The 23,694-nt window shown below is 32.6% G+C and overlaps 2 protein-coding genes across 7 annotated transcripts in view; both read left to right on the forward strand.

Moving 5' to 3' along the window:
* The first annotated feature begins 3,889 nt into the window (after nt 1-3,889).
* On the forward strand, nt 3,890-10,160 carry LOC141461279 (uncharacterized). 3 transcript variants are annotated; one of them, XM_074142190.1, is made up of 6 exons: nt 3,890-4,256; nt 4,383-4,548; nt 5,128-5,247; nt 5,444-5,558; nt 5,633-5,731; nt 9,701-10,160. In XM_074142190.1, the coding sequence occupies exons 5-6, from the start codon at nt 5,694-5,696 to the stop codon at nt 10,149-10,151; spliced, it is 489 nt and encodes a 162-aa protein (XP_073998291.1). In that variant the 5' UTR covers nt 3,890-4,256; nt 4,383-4,548; nt 5,128-5,247; nt 5,444-5,558; nt 5,633-5,693; the 3' UTR covers nt 10,152-10,160. The 3 variants fall into 3 exon arrangements, with proteins under 3 accessions (XP_073998291.1, XP_073998290.1, XP_073998292.1); XM_074142189.1 differs by having other exon boundaries at nt 4,383-4,537; XM_074142191.1 differs by having other exon boundaries at nt 4,383-4,537; nt 9,704-10,160.
* A 41-nt stretch (nt 10,161-10,201) lies between these two features.
* Nucleotides 10,202-23,694, forward strand: part of LOC141461275 (annexin B9-like) — a 28,029-nt gene continuing 14,536 nt past the window's right edge. For 3 of the 4 annotated variants that reach the window (XM_074142179.1, XM_074142183.1, XM_074142184.1), the window contains exons 1-3: nt 10,202-11,040; nt 11,387-11,524; nt 15,437-15,640. The gene's annotated coding sequence lies outside the window, so the exon portion shown is untranslated. The remainder of the gene's footprint in view (nt 11,041-11,386; nt 11,525-15,436; nt 15,641-23,694) is intronic. The other variant, XM_074142180.1, reaches the window with a different exon arrangement.

Consider the following 23,694-nt stretch of genomic DNA (forward strand, 5'->3'; position numbering starts at 1 on the left):
TACCCCCTTCTAAGGCAATTTAGACCATTTTAGAGGAAGTTCAATGCTCTATTTTCTCACAAAATTCTTGACCGGAAAATAATACCCGAACAATTTTTGTTTTATCTCTTCCTCTTTTTTTGCAGGATTCGCCACTTTATAAATTAATTCAGAAGCAGTTTTTGAAGGTAAACACATTCAATACCTTGAAGGTAAACACAAGTTTCTAATGCATCATTGTACTGTATAAACATCGCTTTACCGACAATAAACAAACAAGTTGTTCCGCTGTTTTGCAGTACCTTTATGATATATACCTATATATTTATGTATATCTCCAAAATATATAGCAACGCTGGAACAATATGTATAGATATATTGTACTTTAGAATATGAGGACCTTTTCCAGTACAGCCTAACTGTGTTAGAGGAGCTCCATTAGTGTAAATGGTGTGTATGTAGTTTATAAGTGGATGTGAGCAAGTGTTTTATGTTGAATGTGTGGGTAGAAATAGAGAGAGCAAGAGAAGAGGAACGACAAGGCTTCAGCATTGTGAAGCGAGCTCACAAGAGCCTTGGCGAAACAAGTAAACCATGTTAGCCGCCTGGTGACAGGGCATAGCACTTCAACTTCAGTGTACGCACCAACATCCACTACATACATGATGTTATCGCTTGCTGGCCTATTTGTCTACCGCAAATTCACTTATACACAATATTGTTATATTTAGAAAGAGCTTGTGAACATATACATAACTACTACTACCAGCGCTCAAGATATTTTTTTAATATTTGTGTTTTACTTCTTCTTTAACTAATAACATTATAGTTTCTATTTAGAGTGTTAGTCAGCTGGTTATTTTTTTGGACGGAAGAAAAAGGAAGTACGATTTCCCAAGGTGGTGTCCTGTTCCTCCTCTGTCCAACCATTACCGTTAAGCCACAAAAAAGCTTCACGCTCCCGAACATAGTGTCGACCTAAGACTAACCTTAATACAATAAACTCTTATAGGAGAGAGTAACTGATCTACATGTTAAACCCTTTGTTTTACTCTAAAATTAATTACTATCGAACAAAGAGATTTTTCAAAAGTCACTGGCATTTGAGGGTCGCGATGATGCCAGACTATACAAAATGGTGCAATGAATTTCGTAGATGAAGTAGACTGGTCAATTCTACTGGCTTTTTCCACTCAATACACTTATCTCCCAAAGGGTCCATAAAAAATAGATCTACATGCAAATAGGCTTGGTAAACAGTGGTAACTTTTCTCACCACTAGGGACTGTATAAATAGTTGAATGTTTGAGCAAGGTGTGAGGTAGAACTTATAGAATTTGAACAACTGTATCAGTTCAGAAAACTGTCTAACACGACTGGATTTCAGTGAAAGATGTCTCAGCGATTTACATCAGATATTTATTTTATTTATAAAACTGAATGAATTTAAACACTTAAATTTTCCCCTTAAAGTCAGGCGACCAATAAATTGTAATATTAACTATGTAGTCTTGGTAATATTAGTTTCAATGGAATGCGGACAATGTCGATCATAATAACCCACGCTTCTTGTAAAATAATTTCCTACAGTCCGGCGCCTCCAACCTTTTTGTTTTTATAAAGTGGGCGCTGGTGTAGAGCTCGGACAAATGGTCACGCCTATTTGGACTTCGTGATACAACTTTTAGCTATTCCGCACCTATTGGCTGATGGTATTTATTCGACATACATGTTTTTAATTTAAAATTGTAAATTTGTAAAACAAAATGAATTATTAATTATATCGAAACACTTCAGCAGAAAGTTTAACCCACCAATTAAAACCCTAAAACCAATTTTCCCTTAAAATGACTAAAATACCATATTTATCTGCATTAATTAATTTCACTATATGGCTTTTCAAACTATTGGTTCGGATCACATTTTCAAAATTCAAAAACAAAAACATCATAGTTATTTTATCTTTTATAGAAAAAGAGAAAAAAATTGTCAAAGTTGGGTGTTTTTCAACGTTACGCTTTTTCGTGCATTTTTTGATGATCAACCCTTATACAACTGTCCTACCGGACAGTTTTAATCTGATATATGTTTATATACACAGCCGGTATTCTGTTTCTGGGAGCTGTTTTCTAACTATACAATCTAGGCTAGCTGAAATAGTATAGTTTGTTCAGGCTGTCATGCCTGTACTGTCTCGAGGTGATGGATTATTTCTTACCGTCTATACCCTTAAGGAGAAACGTAATCTCTTTATTTTTCCACAAAAAATAATAATAATAAGAAAACTATTCTGTACAACCGAGAGAAAATGTAGGAAAAAAGTTAATGAATTAAAAATATCAACTATTTAAATATTTAGAATTCACATGGTGAACTAAGGACTATATTGCATTCATTTGAATTGCCCGCAGTATAAATAACGAGTATATACATCATATATTCCCTTCCGCTGAGCATTATAAATAACTTAGGGATTCCCAAGGGAACTCTTTACTATAAATAAAATAAAACAAAGAAGAAGAATTTCTTTGCTCATAAATTTTTCTCTATATTTGAATTTATATGAGAAATTATTCAAATTCAAAGTAAACTTATATTCATAATATTATCTTTGCTAGTTAATGAACAATATTCTAGCAAATTAGACTTAACAATATTCAAGAAATAAACTTATCTCCAAAGGTATGGTGCTAAAAGTACAACAAACATTCCTTTAAACAGCCAGCAAACTAATGTTAATTTCTTCAACCCACGCTCAATAAGTCCATGTCATTTCCGCAAAACACAGAATTACTGCCCGCACTATTTCCTTCCAAACGGTTGTGCCTCGGGTGGACCCTAGGTTGGTGGGGAACGTCAAATTGAGGTGCCCGCAAGTCGATAGGCGGATTCTACACGGTCATTGTAATCAATAATTAATAAAAATTGAACTTTGGCCTGTCCGGCAACCCCAAAAAGGGCTCCCTTATGCTTTTCACTAGGCTAAGCAAAAGGAAAGTATTCAAGACAAAACTTCAGTTTCTGGTTTACCCCGGAGTTAATGAAAGAGCAGCTTTGCTCAACGTGAAACTAAATTGGTGACAACATATTGAAATGGTACATACCAAAGCAGTAAAAGCTATCTGACAGAGCCGAAAAGCAGTAGGTTAAATTGGAGACTAAGTCCAAGAGCAATGAACCTGCTGGCAATGACAGTCATTATGCCTATTTGGAGATGAAGCTCAATTGACGCCGTTAGGTGTGCCCATTCAAGGTAAAGCAATGAAGTCATGCTGAGAACGAATAACAATGAATGCGTGGGTAAAAAGTTTTAGAATTAAAAAAAAACAAAGATTACAAAGGCAATCACAAAACTAGATTTCTTCTTTAGTCAGTGAATTCATGAATTTGGTCAGAAGAAGGCAGTAAGCCTTTTCAGGAAGTATAGAGGACATCAAGGAATCCGTAGCAAGTTATGATTGCGATTAACTGATTTACTTAAAAACCTGGGATTCTATCAATCATAATAATATTTCGGTATATCCTCACTTCGCTTGTTATTTCATCGATTAATGTCTTTTGCTAAAACTTCATTTCTGAAATCGTCGTTTTATTTTTAGAAAATAAAAATATAACCAGAAAAATATCGTTACTTTCCACATATAATATTTTTCAGTGTTATTAGAGCGAATAGTGGTGGTTATCCTCCTTTCATTAATACGTTTTAGTTCATTGATCACAACTGATCCCAGATTTATTTTTACATGTTTTTTTTTAATCTGGAGAATTAATTAAAATAGGGAAAAAAAGCTTCCGTCAATGACTTTAAATTTGAAAAACAAAGAAACGAATTTTATTAAGTTAGTCCCTAGATAGGGCTTCTGTTTGGTATTTGTACTCATTTCCTAATTAACTTCTTAACTCATGACGGTTTATTATGGCGGGGAAGCAAGCAACTTTGCAGCAGTAATGGCCGTGTGTGAATTTAGGTTACCAGATACTTTCTTTTTAAAAATTCTGATACTGGTGTATTGGTGAACATTGAGCTGGTAATTCCATCTCACAAGCCCAATAGTGTGCAGTTTTGCTGAATCAGTTTTAAAGTAGTTTTCAATTAATATTAACGAATCCCTTCTTTAAGAACCATCATTCTTCATTTTGCGCTTAAAAATACAATATTTTCCAAGTTTTAACTGGCGACATCTTACCTGGAATTTCAATAAGCATTAGTCTGTTGTCTGACGCTGAACTTAATCATTAATTCCTGATAACGCACTGCAATTCCGAACCACCTGCAAGTAAGAAAGTATAAATTTTATAAAATCCGAACATATTGTGAAGTTGATTGGTTTTACAACCCTTAGATAACTATCCTGCCTCATAGTTTAAATCCAATATATTAATATTTTCTTCATTATTAACAGGTTAAGGGATCTACAAACAAGAGTTGATAAAATATATGTAAAACTACGTTGGGACAATGAGACAAAAACTTTGGTGGAAGTAAAAACCTTCACATAAAATTAGGATGGAACTTGACAAAATTTCAGAGATGATTAAATTTAAATGAAATTTGAAGGTAAATATAAGGTACATATCAAATAGAAATTTTGACCTTACATAATTTTATATTTCAAAATCAGCAGTTTTAATGTGTCTTACTAACTGAAAATTTAACTTTTAATAAGAAGTGTTAACTTTATGAAGGTATAAAAAATACCTTTCGGAAAGCGCTAAATTAATTAAATTCAGTGTCATTTAAAAAAAATCAGCTCATTTACCAGTTTGATACAAATCTTGATCTTATAAATTTGTCTAGGGATCTGATAAAGTTCATTAAAGTCTAAAAAGTTTGTTTAAATTATGATAGGCTACATATATTTAATTTGAATTTCATAATTTAGATTCCAGAATAGCTTATAAAATTGATTTTAAAAAGAAATTGATGATTTGCCGCCATTTTGGACTATTTAATGGACACTCGAAAGTGGCCAAGTTTTAATTATTGATTTCCAGAACTAATCCATCATGAAATTCAAAAAAACCTTTTATAGTTTTGATCTAGGCAGTATTTTTAATAAATTTTGATAGCAGTTTCATGAGTTTCTTTAACTTTTCTATTATAATTTTGAATATATTATACTTACACAAAGAAACTTAATTTCATAGCAGCATCCCGCATGAAAAACTAAACCAATCAGAAGAGGTGTACCCATCAAGGAAAGAAGTCCATTAAATAAATCTGTTTAATTGTACACATTTTGAAAGAATTACTGAATGAAATAAATGGTTCGTATATTTTAATAACTTTTTAAAAAATTATATCGTCTGTTTTCAAAAACAATAACTAGAATTAAAGTTAGTTTCACTTTTTTTTTTAGAATTTCAATTTAATTTCTTTACTGTAAATATTTGTTAATTTTTTTATAACAGTGAGAAATTTATTAAATATCTTTTTTGATTATTTTGTTTAAATGATATTTAGTGTCTTCCAAACTTGGGGCCCCAACTTCAAGGCGCTATCGCCATTTTGAACCGATTTTTGGGATAGAGCGTATGGTTTTCAATGACTAATATTCCCCTTTAATTTTAGATTTGAGGTAATTATTGAGATTATATAACAGTTTTTACACATTATTGATTCAAGAGATTACTATATAATTTTCATTTACAGGTATTTCTCATTAATCTCTGCAATTAAAAAAAAAACATTATTTCATTCTTCAAATGTATAAATGATGTTCAGATTTTCGATCCAAGCTGGACAGACCTGGTGAGTGATTTATTTCTAGCAAGTTCTTTGTTATTGCAAGCTTGAATTGCAAGTTAAAGGTCGGACTAATCGAAGAAAGAATTTCATATTTGATATGAAATATGTAAATATTTCACTACTTGAAAATTCAAAATGAATATACATAGATAAAACCATAAACTGTCTGCAGATCTCTCAGTCTTGTTTTTCTGTTTTTCGTCTTGTATTGAGTATGCTTCAACTTTTTTTTGCAATTGTGGATATCAACCAATTAATTTCGTTTGCTTACCTATTTTTTCCATTTGAGTTGTAATTCTGGTTTTTTAGTCTTTGTCATCCATTTTATTTCTGTTATCTTGACTGTCTTGATTCTATTTATTATTTACACCCACTAGATACCTCTACTTCGGAAGTGTCGTAGCACGAATTTCCCTGGAAAAATAGGCTACAAATAAAAGTTGCCGAGTTGTAGTATTGGGTGTTCGAAATTTAGTTAAAATCTCTGGAGACCTGTCAAATAAAAGCCCAAAAATAGAGAATAGCGTAGTGTTTCTTCCGATTATCCGATTGGGTCCAAAAGTAATGACGATCCCCTCTGGTGGCTCAAACCAAATATAGATTATGTACTTTTTGGGATTATTTTCATTTACGCCAGCCATTCACCACTTTTGAATAAACGCTCAGTAAAGTGTATTATTTAATAGAAGCTTTGTAAGCGGAAACAAACTCTAAAACTACTGATAAATCAACCTCTGATGAATTATAAAAATTTGAAATCAGTTAAAAAAGGGAAACAGCGAGCTAATGCTTATAAAATCACCGTTTTAACCTTTCAAACTTATTTGAAAATTTGAAAAAAAAAACAAGATTTTAATATGTCGCTGGTTATCTTTAAATTGTAAAGCGTTGTATTTCTTTCCATCTATTCAATGAGGAGGTATTAAATAAATTTCTTAACTTTAAAGAAACTTTGTTAATTAGAATCCCAGAATGAAAACATTCTAAGAAGATACACAATGGTTTCTTTCAAGCTCCATGGAGCCTAGTGCTACAGAGACTTTCCTTTATGTTTTAGTAACATTCCAAAAATAACAGTCAAAGTATTAGAGAAAGGAGTAGAAGTTCTAGGTTAATTGAATAAAGTTACAAATTGTAGTATATACACCAGAATGAAATTAAAATGCAACATTCTAGTATTTAAGCTTTGTTTAATTTGTTGGCAATATCACACATCTAAACTTAATAAAGTTTAAGCTATAATTAACCATTATGAAGTGAGTCTAATTCTGTTAATTATAGCACAGCAAACATTAAAACGGAACTAAGATGGGGTTGTAATTCCTAAAATTGTATAACTTTATATCTCTCCTTCAATTAACATTCTTTCTAAAAGGTCAAGGAAATACAAGTGTGAATAGGATGAGGGAACAATAAAATTTTGTATGGAAATGTCACAGACAATTAAAAATAATAATTGATAATACGGAATTTCAGCTGGACTTTCTATAATGGATTACTTTCTTAGATATTAAAGTACAAATGCGAAATATTTTCACATTATAGTTATAAAATTTTATTGTTTATAATTAAAAATAACAGGATGTTATTACTTAAAGCAAAAAATGCTGGTTCTTAGTGCAGCTCATAAATCTAGAGAAAATAAGTTTCGACATTCACACTACGCGCTATCTTTGTTACTTCAATTCTCGCTGTCTTTAATGGATTTTCGTGGTGTAACTTGGTAGAAGGAATGACCAAAATTACATCGCCTCTTAACAAGCTACAATTGGCAAACTGGATCATGTGGCGTTTTGCGAAGCCCCAAATCACCTTTAACTTTTTGATTTTGTCAGAGTTAGGTTGTGTGAGTTATCTTAAGAAGGAAAGATCACAAAGTCTCAACAAAATGATCCGTTCGGCCATCATCACTGGACCAAACTGTACAGATTTACTTACAAAAAATCTTTAACCCGCAGTCCACCTTTACTGCATTCTTTGTTTCAACGGCTCCAAATATTCACTTTAAACTTGCAATTATTAGCGAACACTTTTATTCAACTTTTTAAAATTTATCTGCATTCGAGGCTCAAGGTGAACACATTAAATCAATTTTATTTTATTTCAACAATTACTCAAGTCAGTTCGAATTCGTTTTGCTCTTGATATAAGTGTTATTTTTTTTTTTTTTTAAAAAAATGATTTAAGGCGTGTCAACATCCAAGGTTATTGGCACCCGGAGCTTTTTTCAATGCACCGCCGGCCTCCGGACAATTTCTCTCCTTACAGACAACACTGTCCATCACCGGACAGTGAACTGTAAGAAGCTCCTAGGAAGAGAAAATCTAAGGGTCAGCAGCTGGATTTCGAACTCGGGACCTCCGCGTGGGAATCCAATACGCTAACCGCATAGCTAATCCCTTCCCTTGTTATTATAATTATTAATATAATTGTAGTACATATCACTTTTCAAAATCATAATGTGATATTAATATGAACTATCACATGTCTTAGTAATGTTTTATTAGTCTTCCACATCTTTACCCGAGTATAGATTACATTTCAGTATCATTTACAAGGAAATAAAAGTATTTTTAGAAATTAAAATATTTATCTCTTCGGTGATAATGTTGCTGATACTAATATAGAAATCATCTCTCCGAATAATTTCTTATACTACTAATTCATAAACTTTAAATTGGAGATGTTATCTTTATTTATAGCGATAGAAGCATATTTATTTATTTTTCTTTTTTTTTTGTGTTTTAATAATTAAACTAAAATGAAACATTTATTTTTACTAAAGAGGAAATTCCGCGAACAGAATGGTCCAAAAGGCACTCTTACCTGGAAGAGATTCAAACAGTTCTGAAGGTTTCTTTTGGAAGCAAATACAGTAGTGATAGCTAAAAGAACAATTGGAGGTTTCAGAAAAAATATATAATGAAAAAAAGTTAAAAGAAAATTTAAAAAATATAACTTACAAAGTCTGTAGGAATGAATTCAAATGGAAGCATTGGAGAGGAACGCTAAGAAATAAGTTCGATGAATCATTGAATCAGAAATGGATAATTGAATAGAAACATTTTTCAGACTGAGGTCATTTACGTCTGATTTTCTTATTCGGTAGATATTAATTAGAACAATCTTAACCTCTAGCTAAAGAGAGATATGATTAAATTGTCTTCGTAAAATATTTTTTGTGATCACATCATAGCTTCTGTATAAGTACATAAGTTATCTTCCTATTATATAACTGTAGTTTATCTAGCATTCATTTACAACCGGCACAGAATTATTCATTGAGGTACAAATATAGCTGATTCATTAAAAGCCGCATGACTCATATGATTTCTAGTGAACAGTGTTTTGCAACATTTTTATTTATGTTTTATACAAACGTACTTCCTATTTCCGTTTATTAGCGGAAGTATTGTAATTTTGCAAATGTTCTATATTGAATCTTCATGTCCAACACAGCATCCACCTATATATAACCTCTAAAACATGACATTCAAAACTTTCACTGCTATTTCTTCCTAACTCCACCACAACTTAACTATTGTAATGATTTAGATTAAAGCCGTGAATAATTATTAATTAAATAAGATTTATTGCTAACTAAATCTTGTAGACGCCATTTGCATTAAAGTAGCATTACGGGATTTAAATTACACTTAAAGTTAGTATGTACGCTGCTGTAAGGTCATTAACTCTTTGTAAGAGAACTATTGCTTACTTAATTAGTTAACGAGGCTGCTCAACTAGGTCGAATAACTAAAACCCTTAGCTTACCAATTAGTCAAAATGATTGAAATGATATAATTAAAAATAAGAATAACAATAAATATCTGTATAATAGTAATACTATAATATAATGAATGAAACAATATAGAGTAATTAAAGCCCAATAATTCGACCCTTATCTTTACTATAGTTAACATTGTATACTATAAGTTATAAATATCTGTATTTTTAAAAAATATTTTGCAGTAGCCGAAGCAGCAGTCGTAGTTGCAGTAGTACCAGTATTTGTAACATCATAAGCAATAAGATCAGAAGCAGTAGCAGCAGCAGCTGGGAATCAGCAGCAGTTGAAGTGGGAGCATTAGCTGCAGCAGAAGCCGTTGCAGTAGTTGTAGCAGTTACACTAAGTGTAGCAACAGTTACAGAGTTTGAAGCATACGTATTTGTAACATCGGAAGCAGTAGAAGCAGAAGTTGTGGTAACCATTGCAACAGCAGTAGCTACAGGAGCTGTAGCAATAGTAGTTGTAACAGTTGCAGGAGCAGCAGCAGAAAGCAGCTGCATCAGTAGCAGTAGCTGCCACAACAGCAACAGCTGGAGCAGAATCAGTTGTAGCCGTAGTTGTATAAGCAGTAACTGGTTTTTCAACTTATTCTCATTTAATTTTACTAATTTTGTAAATAGGTTCCAGTTGTAGCAGCAGAAGCGCAGCAGGAGCAGTTGCAGTAGAAGGAGGAGCAGTTGCAGTAGCTGCTGCATTAGCAGGAGCTGTAGCAAAAGCCGTTGCAGCAGTAGCAGATGCAGTAGGAGCAATAGCTGCAGCAGTAGCAGTAGATGAAAAAGCTACAGCAGTTGCAGTAGAGGCAAAAGCTGCAGCAGCATGGGCGGTAGACGTATCATCTGCAGGTGCGAAGTAGCAGTTGCTGTAGCAGTAGCAGCTGTAGTAGCAGCTGTAGTAGCAGTAGCAGTAGCAGTAGCTGTAGCTGCAGCGGTTGCAGTAGCAGGAGTAGCAGTAGCAATAGCGTAGCTGCGGTGGCAGTAGCAGCAGCAGTAGCATTAGCTGTAGCTGCGGTTGCAGTAGCAGTTACATCAGAAGCAGTTGCTGTAGCAGCCGTTGATGTAGGAGCATTTGCAGTAGCTGTAGCAGTAGCAGTAGTTGTAGCAGCGGTTGCAGTAACAGCAGTAGCAGTTACATCAGAAGCAGTAGTTGCTGTAGGATCTGTAGCAGTAGCAGCTGTAGCAATAGCTGAAGCAGCGGTTTCAGTAACAGCAGTAGAAGGTACATCAGAAGCAGTAGCTGTAGCTGCAGTTGCATCAGTAGCAGTAGCAGCTGGAACGTAGCAGGGATAGCAGTTTCAACCGTAGCAGCAGTAGCAGTTGGATCGTAATAGGAGCCGTAGCATTAGCAACAGTGATAGCAGTGGCAATAGTAGCAGTTTCAGCAGTGGCAGTTGCAGTAGTAGCATTGGTGAAGTAGTTTCAGTAGCAGCGTAAGCATAATTGCTGATAAACTGAAGCAGCAGCTGCAATAGGAGTAGTAGCTGTGGTAGCAGGTGCAGTAACAATAGATACTGTTACCTGCAGTGGTTAGTAGAGGATGAAATTATTGGTGAAAATTTAAATTTAAAGAAAATCGCTTGCGAATTTCCCACAAAATTTTAATTAGTGCTTGAAATTTTGTGCAACATGGTGAAAGCCTATCAAAGTTATAAAGTACAAATCTCTTTTCTATGGAAATTAATTTTTGGAGATCTCCATGAGAGGGGTTGTTGGCTCTCACTTTTTGTTTTTTGTGTTTGGTTTCATTTGCTGTGAGGGAAGTGCCATAATAATGGTACTGAAATCCCTCTGAAAATTTTCATTTATAACTTTGAGATTTGTTTAGAATAAGTGTTGTGAGCTTTTACACCTGATTTCTTTTGTTTTGTTTAGGTAAGAACCTCCAAATAGCTGCAGAGACTATTAAAATGTGATGCATGAACTCTAGAATATGTGTGTCGGCGATTTGAATACGAAAAAACAATACAAAAAAGAAAATGTGGTCAAATCACACTGAGGAAGTACTGATTTGTAAGTAGTATGGTGTTCTTAGAATGTAGAATGAGGAGCGAAAACATTGTTCATGTTGGGACGTATGAGTCATCATCTTGTGATGTTTAAGGAATTTGCCCAACCCATTTGTTTTTATCCAACCAATTTTATGAATGAATGTTGATTGAACTAAGATCTGTATTGTTTAGTTCCATTTAGCTTAATCATAGCACAGGATAAATAATTAACAAATATTAAGTTAAATTAAATTTTAATGACTCCTGTGTGGTAAATCACCAGTTATAGACAGTTGTTAAAACGTGACTAAATTTTTCAACGTGGCCATCCACATGTTTGGAAGAGACCACGTTAGAGACAGTACTCATGTCTTTAATATGCAACAGCTTCCAACTAAACCTGCTATTTTGCAGTATGCGGAAAAGTAGTGGATAGTTCATTAAAATTCAGGCGGTCGAATGCAGTAATGGTGATAAGTGTGAGTGGTGCCCGTTCGGTACTTCTCTGTTCACTACAACGTCAAGTACTTCTTCATGCTGAAATCTACGAAAATCCAGAACCCACTAAATAATACATTCATTACGAAACTCATTTGTTTATCCTTTAAAGGAACCACTTCTTAATCTTTATCTTGGAGATGTAAAATTTACTATATTAATCATCACGATCTTCTTAACATAAACTTAATTTACTATATTAATCGTCATTATTATATGAACTCCTTTCCATAAACTTAGAGTTAAGTTCGAGTATAAGGGTTGATTAAACGACAAAATGTACACAAATCAGCAACTACCCAACATTTCATTCATACTTTAGTTCGTAATTTCTGCCATTTAGAAACTTTAGAAAAAGTTTATGTGTTTAATTATATTTTATTACAATTTAATAAGAGCAAGAAAGTTGTGTGAGTGTGCATACTGCATTAAATTAGAAATAAAGTTAATCATAAGTAATGAAGCCGAAAGTTGCCGACAAAAACCGATCGCATTAGGCTTGAGTTAAGAGAGAAGTGCTGTTAAAAAGCACGGCTAGGGTTCGTTCACAACGGAGCTGTGAGCGTAGATGATAGCGGAGACGATAGCAGTGATGCATCAGCGCTTATAGAATAACCTAGTGCATTCTTATGTGAGCGTGCACAACGAAGCTTCGACTAGTGACTCATACTCGCTGCTATAAACGAGCATAGATGATAGAATTGAATTTTTCATTTTTCTGCTAGCTGAACTCCAGTATCGGAGCTTCAAAATGGACGTCGAAAAATTATTTAGTGCTGTCTTTACTCATTATTTTTTGTTATTATTTTATTATTTACTTTTTAACAATATTTTGTTTTTTAAATCGGGCTTACATTTATTTTCATGTGTATTTATTTGTTTTTTTTTTCTCAATAAAACCATTACTTGCCTAAGAGTAATCACTAGTTTTTCTTCTATGGTTACAGGATTTCCATGACAATTTTTCCAAAGTTTTCTTAATTTTGACCTTATTTTTTCTAAAATATAGTCGAATGTGGGTGGACCCATCCTCACATATTCAAAAAAACGATCCGGATAATTTCTAAGTTCCTTATATAAATAGTGAAATTCGCCCAAAGTACTTCGTTTTTTATTTATGGGATGTACATGATATTTTCTAAGGCGTTTTTTCTTTAAAATATACCTTTTTGTTGCTGCTGAACATAAAAACTCTTCTTCACTTCTCGGACATGTTGCATGTATCACAGCTCTGTTGTGCTCACTAATCAGCGATTATATTTTACTCTATCAGTTATCATCTCTGCTATCATCTGTACTCACAGCTCCGTTGTAAACGTACCCTAAGGTCGGATGGGTTAGAAATTAGTAATTCTAGAAAATCTCTACATTTTCCTACTAATTTGGTTTCCTCTAACCCATCGGTCCTTGATGGCTTAGGTTTGAACTGAATTTTCTTCTCTATAGTTCACTACATCTCGGGAACGGAAAATCGCAGGAATTCCAAATTTGATATTTCATTCAGGTACCACCAGAGGAAGCTTCCGTTCATTTTTAGTCAAAATGCGTACACCGGAAGTGCCACTTTACTGAATAGATTTTTAACTTTTTTTTAAAAACCGCTTCTCGGGTTTTCTTCAAACTTGGTATAATTATAGCTCACAAATAGTTCTACAACTTTTATAGGAAACATTTCTCTGAAATCATTCGATTAAGGGCACTTTTGGGGGAGGGGTGGTGAGGCAGTCCGTTAGAATGCTAGTTCATACTATGTGGACTTACTCTTTATGTTAGGCTACTCTTTAATGAACAAATATTTTTTATATGAAAATGGCCAGCATATTTAATAAACAATTTGGAAATTTTATCTTTTGTAGAAAAAGATTTTAAAAAACTGTCAGTTTGGTGTTTTTCAACGAAACGCTTTTTCTGGCAGTTTTTTACGATCGACTTTTTACAACTGTCCCAACGGACAGTTTTAATACTTGAAAAATTAAACGATCATTATCGTTTAGTAGTATTAGCGTCATCCACAAAATCTTTTTTAGTAATATTTAAACTTTTGATTTGTACATAAATATTATAAATAAATATGTGTAACAGATTGGTATATGTGTATCTGCAGTAGGTATTGATATTCTGTTCACAAGAAACGTTAGGCCCAAGTTTATTTTAAGCTAGTGAGATGTATGAAGCATCAACCATTTGTTGTAGTTCTGATTGAAATATCGTACAGAAACTTTGTAGGTTTGACTGTACCCAGGAGCTCTATTCTGTAAGTTCAAATATGTTTACAGATAGTAATAACGTTTATATAGTGCTATGAGCAATTTAGAGCTTGGTTCAAGTAGTTTGGCACTTTTTGTCATTGCTTGTTTTTAAAGTCTTGTGCGTGGGTCCCTCGTTAGTCGTTTGTCTGTGAAGAACCCATCGTAGCGCACCAGGGAGTCATTGTACACCAATTGTCCTTTTGATCTTATGTGTTTCTGTTACTTATGTAAGACTAAGGCTAAGGTTATCGTATCAATCCTGGGCCGGTACTAAGGGTTTTTGAAATATTTCCGAGTCGGCTTTAAGTTTCTTCGTCAACTCCTTTTTTCTAAATTCCCTTCATGCCCTGGCTCTTAAGGTAAAATTAGGTATTCTAGATGTATACCTTATTTAAATTTTTTTTATAGAATTGTATTCCAGTTCAGAGTTGATTGATTTGGTAGGCACTGACTAGCTACAATTCTGCCTACCAGTAGCTTTTGTAAACATCAGTCCTTATTTCGTGGTGATATTGTGTTAGTTGCCGCTTCAAGGCTGTAAGTTATTGCACAAAATTCTGCAATACAGTGCGAAAATTAATATTACTAAATAGTTGTGTGAACCAAAGAAATGAAAAGAAACAACCTGTTCTCAAAAAAAAAGAAAAAACTGTTTTAGGTCAAAATAAATAAAATAAAATGAACGGTGCAGTGAAAATAAAGACCTGCCCTTAATAAATAATAAATAAAGGTGTGGTCAAGTACTTAAGCTTGTTAACCATAACAGTCTCTTTAGGTCATATGGCTCTAACTAAAACATAAACATGTTTTAAGTGCTGTTTGAAGAGAAAAACTTGGAAACCCAAATGACAGGAATGTAGAAATGTTACTAATTATTTTGTATTCTTTATTATTCTTCCCTTGGTTGATTTAACGGTCTTAAAACGCCCTAATTAGTATGGAGTTCGATTAGAATATTGTTTTTATTCGCTAATACATTCATGGGGCACACCCGATTTCGAAGAACCAAGAGCAGATTTTGTCTCTGATCATGTTCTTTGCATGTAATTGCACATGAAGAGTTTTGCCTTCTCCTTCATTTATGCAATTATGACAAATAAAACTAAATGAATTTATTATTCCAAGAAATAACTGTTTTTTATTTATTCTTGTTACATTTTTTTTTATAACATCTTTTTTCCTTACAGGCAAAGGAAAATTTCCCAACTCCAGTCGGTTTTGCACTCTATCGGTTGATCTTGATACTGTGAAAACCTGCACTTTCCAAAATTGGCCGCCTGCTGTACGCGAAGCGCTAGGAATCAAGAAGGACGCTTGGAAGTGTGTGGTTTTCTCACTGCCATCTTTCAACGAATTACAACAATTCCACCTTACACTCCTTTGAAGCAGCTGTAAGTGAACTTTTACAATAACTCAGTTTTTTAGCCTGATTATTGCACTCTAGTTTTTAGGGTCATTTGAAAATAAAACTCTTCTGACAATTAAACCACTTCAAGATATTATCTTTCATTTACTTTATAGTCGAAAACCTCCAAGAAATTACATTAATAATAATCTGACTACTCTTATAATGAAATATCAAGGACATTTTAAAATACATTTTATTACAAGGGAACATGTTTTAAATCAAGCAAATTTAACCATTATCTTATTGATTCAGCGAACTAATTGATTTATTTTTATTTAATGTAGAACATAATCTTTATAACAGCAATTTTAAGAGGAGTACCATTGTTTTTATTAATTACTTTTGATTAATTTTTATATTTCGTAAAAAAGTAATTTAAATTTATGAAATATATCAGAAATGGCCAACTAATGTAGGATTATTTCATTGTTTAAGAATTTAGTTGTGACGTGTACTTATAATAAAATATTACATTGGAAATGGCGTCATTGGTTCCGTTTTAGATCTTCTTTAACTGAATTGCTTCTTGTTTGTTAATAGAATTAAGAGTTTTCTGTTTGTTGTTTCCGTTTTGCTTGCTGTATACTGTTAAAATAATTTGCCTTTTGCATTTATCCGAATTTAATTTTGTTTGAATTGATTGATGTTTTTGATTTGGTCTCTCTGGATAACTCTACTATTAGAATCGAACTTGTGGAACTAAAATTTTATAATACTTCGAAATGACTCCTTTTTTTATAATTTTTATTTTGACGTATGTTCTTAAAAGTTTTTCTTAAACTTGTGAATATCTTGTGGTCATCTCTTACTTAGTTGTTTTTCTAGTTGCTATTCTTACTAGTTTTTGAAGCTTTGATTTATTTATTTACAAGTGCGTGCAATCGCCTAATCAACATTAAAGGCACTGTTAAAACAAAGTAAAAATATTCCTTTCGTCTTTAAACATAATTGATCGCAAATGAAAAGTTAATTTGTTGGACACGATGGAATACTAAAATCAGGAAAAATATAAATAAAAGAAAAAATCGATCCAAAAATTAGTACGGAGAAGATAAAGATGTTCTCAAACTTTTTTAGAACTGAAAAGAAATAATAATTCTAAAAAAATTGCTAGGTTTAAGTTCATTTTCAAAAAGGAATTAGTTATGTATCAAAAAGGATCTTGTTTATATAATAAGTGCATTTTTAATTAGGTAGATCTAAATGTTAGCTCTTCGGAGATTAAGGATGGCGGAAAGGTCATGAATATACTGGCATTTGAAGCTTTTCTTTACTTGCATCTTTCTCGTCAACTTTTACAAAACACGTAGTATAACATTGATAATAAAAAAGCGTGTCTCTGGCACTTAGGATGTATCGATACAAAGTACGTTTAAAATGAGTCAACTTCCGTGATTAATTCTTAAAACATCATTTTTAGGAACCATAGGTCGAACGGCTTTTTTTTCGAGGTTCCAGACCGAAATTTCTGAAATCGAAGTGCATATTGCTTTCATTAACAATATTAGGACTTCAAACAGAATTTATTTTTCGAGCCGTCTCAGCAAACGCTTTGTTTTTTTCAACTCAAAAGAAAATCGTCTGTAATTGCTTTCTCAACATGTTGCAATGGTTTAAAAAAAAACAGTTGCTCGGTAATTATGTAATTACGTTAGCAGTAATATGATATGTTTTCATAACATTTTTTATTTGCTTGCACTTTATTTCAAGGTTAATGTTAGTAAAAGACAGATATAATTTTTTTGTTTTGGCACATCTACTGCTGATTAAAATTTATTTTTATTTACTTTGTTCTCTCAAAATCTTATATGTTATTTTTTTCAATTTTGGGAAATTTGGTCCGAAGATATTCCCTTAAATTTGATAGTTATGATGAGAGTTCGTACTTGTGGGTCTTTAAGTCTATCCAAAATCTTGTCCCTAACAATTATAATATTAACTTGGGCTCCTTGAAGAAAAATTAATTCCAGAATCGTCATCTTCTCTGTCAACCAGCAGATCTAGAGGCTATCAAATCCTAATTATGAGGTACTGCTCTCCTAACTTTGAATTGGTAACCTAAACACGGACTGTCTCATATAGAAGCACGGACATTTAGTACTTAGGAGCTAAGAGGTTGTAGACTAGTGCAAAAAGATTCAGCAAGTGATAGGAATGGAGGTTGGAAATCCTAGGTCAAAAAGTTCATCGCTTGCTACTCGCCCAAGTTCTCTTCGATATTAGATACTAACAAGACCAGGCAACTATTCGAATGAAGATAGTCCTGTATACCGACCGTCTGGCATTAAATAAAAGGTCTATGAACATTTATAGAACTCTTCTGAAGTCGCAAAATACTTCAAGAATAGCATTTCAAGTGACATTTCTTTAGAGGGCAAAGGGTCTCAGCAAGTGATACGAATTTTGATTGGAAATCCTGGGCCAAATAGTTCATCGATTGCTTCTCGCTCAAATTCCCTTCAATATTAGATTTTAACAAGACCAGGCAACTATTCGAATGAAGGTAGACCTGTTTTCAGCCTGGAAAACACATGCTTCGTATCAGTGATCGGTTTTGCTGGAAGTAGAAGAAATGGTGTTACAAATATTGTTTGAGTGTGAAATTAGCCCATTAAATTAGCTCGAATTGAATTTAAAGATGAGAATCATATGACTTTATTTCTCTAGCCAGGGGGGAACTACAATACTGGATTTCTAGTAAACCAGAAACTAGTCCAACTTTTTTATAAATTTGAAAATTGAATGCTTTATTGCGTAATAAAGTTACAATAAATTTGTAAATGACAAACATTTAATAACACTAAAAAGGAATGAATGTTTCTGCTGATATGTTTGGAACATCAATTGAAAGTATTTGGCACGCAATTTTGTGATCAAGCCATGTGGGCCTATATTACTTTCTTTGTGCCCTTTGAAAGATCTAGGGTAAGTGCATGTGACTAATAAGACTGTCGTTTACAAAAATTTCATGAAGAGCATGCGCAGTACATTTTTTTTGTTAAAACTTTTTATATCGACAAGTTTATGTGCACGCCATTCACTGTATTAACTTCTTAGTATGCCCTATTTTTATTTGTTTATTATTTTAAAAGGGCATTAACTACCATTATCTTTTGCATTTGATAAATGAATTTAGAGATATGTGAAAATGTGAGTAGTAGGTCATGGAGTGGAATTTATGTTGGCTCGTTAAATTTCCATGTAATCTGATGATTACATTTAATGGCTTCAGATCTGACATAAAATTATGACTCGGTAACCCCGACGTTATCTTACCTTGTAGGAACTATAATGGGAATTAATTTTGATTTAATATAACTTTTTGGGTAATTTTTATTAAACTTATAAACGTTAAAAATGTAATTAAAATACTAAGACAAATACAGGTTTTGTTAAATATACAAAAGTGTAAAACAATAATAACGAACAAAAACTACAGCTTCAATGTAAAACATAAACGTTTTGAATTAAATCTGTTTCCCTTATACAAGTTTACAACTGTTCATTACAAATTGAAATCAATCTGTTCAAAGATTTATTGAACTGTCCGTTTAAATGGGATGAAGTGAATTCTTGTTGTCCACCATCCGGCTGCTAGTACTGCTTTCTAATTGAGATCGCTCTCTGTGATTCCAGTAGGGAGACTGGAGAATAGTAGATAGACTATTTAATCGGTGTCATTGTCACAAGGGCGTGCCCTGTCTAGTATAGTGTGGTCCTCTTCAGATAGGCTGTGCTCTATTTCTGATTCTACTTCAATGCTTCATCTCAAAATGGATCTTGAAGATTTATATTTTTTGAAGAACAGCTCTTAGAGGTTTTCCTTTTAGAGTTGGTGGGTTAAACAGTTTCCACGCCTTTAGCCACTCTGTTACCAGTAATAATTCTACCGGTATGATCCCCTATTGGCTCTTCCGCAACATTAAAGCGTTGAATCTACGCCCTGTTTGTGCATATTAATGCAGAAAGACGTTATTCTACTCAAGTATTTGTAGAATTGTAAAACTACCTAGTTTTGCTATTGAACAATCAATATTCCCTCAGATTAACGTTAAAAGACGAGTCGGAATAATAGTATCCTGCTTCCACTTTGTGGTCAATGTTCTCCTGTAATTTAAATCTTGAGTAAACAAGTTAATTTTAACTAGTCTTTTATAAATATTACCAAGAAATTTATAAAATAAACATTATAAAAAATCTGCAGGCTGTCAAATTCGAAATTTTATTGTTTATATTTAAATTGAAAGGATAAACAATTTTTCATTTTCTTTTTCAATTAAAAAATAAATAAACACAACACAAGAATGACACAAAAAAAGTTTATATCTTGATTCAAGGATGCAATAACCTTGAGTTTAGTCAAATTAATCTTTTATCCAAGAATATAAGTCAACTTATGATTAACGTGCCTTTTTTTATACCTTGAGTTAATCGACCAAAGCAACATTCTTTTGTATGACAGGTCGATTTTTTTTTTAAGTTTGCCGTCACCCTTGGTTAGTAAAAGATTTCTTAAAAAAGGTTGACCATTATGAGATAATAAACTTCCGACAAATAAAGTTATAGATGTGTTTAAGATTGGTACACGTAATTTAAGATAGTTTTAAATAGAAGCATAATGTTCTGGTAAAAATCCTGGTCTTAGAAATGGAAATTAGCACTTTGATCACGATCATCTGGCATGAAGTATGAGAAATGCTCATGAAATTCTTTTGTAGCATCAGGCCAGCACATACATGCAAGAATATTGATTTTTTTTTTTTTAAGGGAACGTTCAAACGATTTCAGTTTAGTCTGAAAATAATTGAATTCCAAAGAAAATGAAGTCTTCTTATCGGAAGTAGCCAGAACTGGAAGTCTATTCTAGGAAAAAATCAACCTACGTGCTTTAATACATGTACAGTATTAATCACAAGATTCAAATTAACGTGAGAGTACACGAACTTCCTTTTACGTCACTAAAATATCTAGAATGAAAACTGCTCAAAGAATTATCTTACATGCGCTTGTTCACGTAACCCAAATTAATGTGAGAGTAAGCGAATATCTCAGTAGAATGAGCAGAACTAGAAGTTTACTCCAAGAATGTTTGCTTAAATGTTTTTATTCAAATTGAATTAAATTGAATTAAAAAAGTTTACAATTTAAAAACAGTTGTACAAATATTATATACAAAGGAGGTTTCAGGCTGCAGTGTCTATATACTCTCCACAACTTTAATATTTACATTGGTAAATCTGTCAAACTTAATACTACGGCAAAAAAAAACTTTTAAAAAAAACCTTGCTATATACAGTTCATTAAAGCAAGATATGCTTAAGCCTTTTATGCTTATATTTTTTATAAATGAGTGAACTCAAGTTGTAGTCTACAATACCTCTTACATGCGGGTAGGGACTATGTGTTCAGGAAGTTACAAACTTTTCCTTGGCTCTATAGATAAATGTAGACACTCTGGCAACATCAAGTGCTACATGTATGTAGTCTATGGGTGTCCACCGGGGATATGACCTAAATAGTCTTAAGCATTTATTTTGGACTCTTTGTAACTTCCCGTAGTTGGTGCAACAAGTATTGGGCCACACAGGAGCCGCATATAAGAGTACTGGACGGATATAAAGATAATAAATTATTATTATTATTGTGTTCTTTTTAAAGGTGCTCAACATCTAAGGTCCTTCGCACCTGACAATGTAATAATGTGATACAAATTAGTTTTATTCAAATTAAAATATGTAATATTTATATTTAAACGAATAAAGTGGGTAAGAATACGTTACCCTCGTAAGCGGCCAAATAAGTTTACGCATGTCATTGATAAGAGAATTAAAAGCACTAAAACAAACCATTATATAAGTGCATTACGGAGTCACAACAATCAATACACGCCAACTGGAGGTAGAATTATTGTACTTTAAGACGGATCTCAGAGCGTAATTCGACAAAATTACGGAGATTATCGATCGTTAACCTCGTTAAAGCGTTTCGAGAGCGAGGAAAAAGGACATAATATAATATAGGACATTAGGACATTGAAAGATAGAGGGGGTAAGATGAGAAGGCCATTACTATTAATACCAGTTTCAATATTATTTGTAAAATATTGAAAGAAACTAATACGAAACCTTAAATATCATAAAAATTCCTGGAACTACCCTAAAATTTATTTTTTATAGAAAATTGATAAACAAATATATGCAAATTTGCAATTTTCAAGGGCCGTTTTTGACTCAAAACTCAAAAAATTGATTAACCTTTGAGTAAAAACGTACTTTCGTTTAAAGAATTTTCTTCAAATTCTTAATCGAATTTTCCATTTCTACATCTTTTGAAACATAAGTGGTCAGGTTCTTTACACCAAATTGATTCACCTTTTGATTGGACGCAAGTCTGTAACCTTTCAGAGATGCAATAAACATGCGTGCTACAATGTATAAAATTAACAATTTTACCACATTTTCAATCTGTAAAACTTCTAGAGTTGCGAAGATCAGGGGATGAACAAAATATGCAGAAATCTCAAATATATTTCCTTTTGGTTTCTGCAGGAATTTAAATGTAAATGTTAAAATACATTTACGATTTTCGTCAGGTAGATAGAGAAAAGAAAAAAGGCGTTGGCTTATTGATTAAAGCGATTATGTAAATCTAGAAATTAAATTTACATAAATAAAAAGGAATCCAATAAAGAATATAACGGGTTAAAGTTAGCTAAAAAAAAATCAGAGATAATCTACCGCTGAAATAAAGAGGGCACCGTGATGTAGGTCAATAGTAAAAAAGAGATATGGTTAAATAAAAAAGTGTAACAAGTACTGCCTGTTACCAACTATTAAATCGATACTAAATTTATTATATTAGAAGGCTGACAGTACCTTCTAAACTGTTATAAATTACACTCTTGTACATTCTTAGCACTAGTGTATATCTAATACATTTTTTTTTTACAGGAAATTTATAAAGGGTACTTCTTTGGAAGATTTAATGAGTTGTCAGTCTTATAAAATGCTAGTTTTTTGTGATGATATACTATTACTCATATTTTGTTGAGGATGGTTAATACCAATGAAACGAAGACTAAAACTGGTGTTTTTAATGAAAAAAATTCCTCGACTGAAGTTTCACTTTACTGAAAAGATTTGTTTACTCTTTTGAGATTACCTCGAAAAAACCACTCAATGAGATTTTCTTTGAACTAGGCTGGTATACTTTTGCGTACATGCAATTCTATAACGTTTATCTGGAAACATTTTCTGAGGAAATTCGGATTAAGGACTGAAATTTTGACTGGGCGAGGATTTTTTGTATTGGTTACCTCTAATATACGATTTCAGTGTAATATAGGGACCTAACTTACTGTTAATAGTAATTAATGTTATAATCTAAAGGTAAATGAAAATGATTTGATTAGATTTTAAAGGTAAATGAAAGTGATTACTTAATAGATTTTTCAATTTTTAGACATTTTATCTGAAATATTTCAAATGATTATTGTTTTAACTTTATAAGTACACTACTTAAATGATGGTCTTTTACATTTGTAGTTTTATTTAAATGGGTTGATGAGTTATGGGCAAAGTTCAGCTTTTTCTAAATTGCTCTAGCTCCGTTCAATACTAATTGTAAATGTCTATCAGAAATCGGTGTTCAAGTGCCATTATGGAAAAGTTGTGATGCCACACTTGTTTCCATTGAATTATAGTTGAATCCAAACATCTTCTTAGAACAAATCCTAAATATCTAGAAAATTTATTACTGAGGTTGTGTGAGTGATCATTCCAGTTTTCTTTTAGACCATTAAAGAGACCCATCAATTATTTCAGTTCATTGAACTCTCATGTTTTTTAGTTTCCCTTCACTTATTACCTTAGCACTAGCTCCTTGAATATTATCTCTGATACTTGGTAAAAACTATCTTGAATGAACATGTTTTTTGGATGAGAGTGTGTTATTTATAGTGTAACCTTCACCGCATTCATCTAATGTCTTCCCCATGTAACTTTTTTTATGTGTTAAACAAAAAAAGAGAACCTTCCA

This window comes from Rhodnius prolixus, unplaced genomic scaffold (genome assembly GCF_049639745.1).
Source record: "Rhodnius prolixus isolate KJV_2025 unplaced genomic scaffold, Rpr scaffold_6, whole genome shotgun sequence".
Lineage (NCBI taxonomy): Eukaryota > Metazoa > Arthropoda > Insecta > Hemiptera > Reduviidae > Rhodnius > Rhodnius prolixus.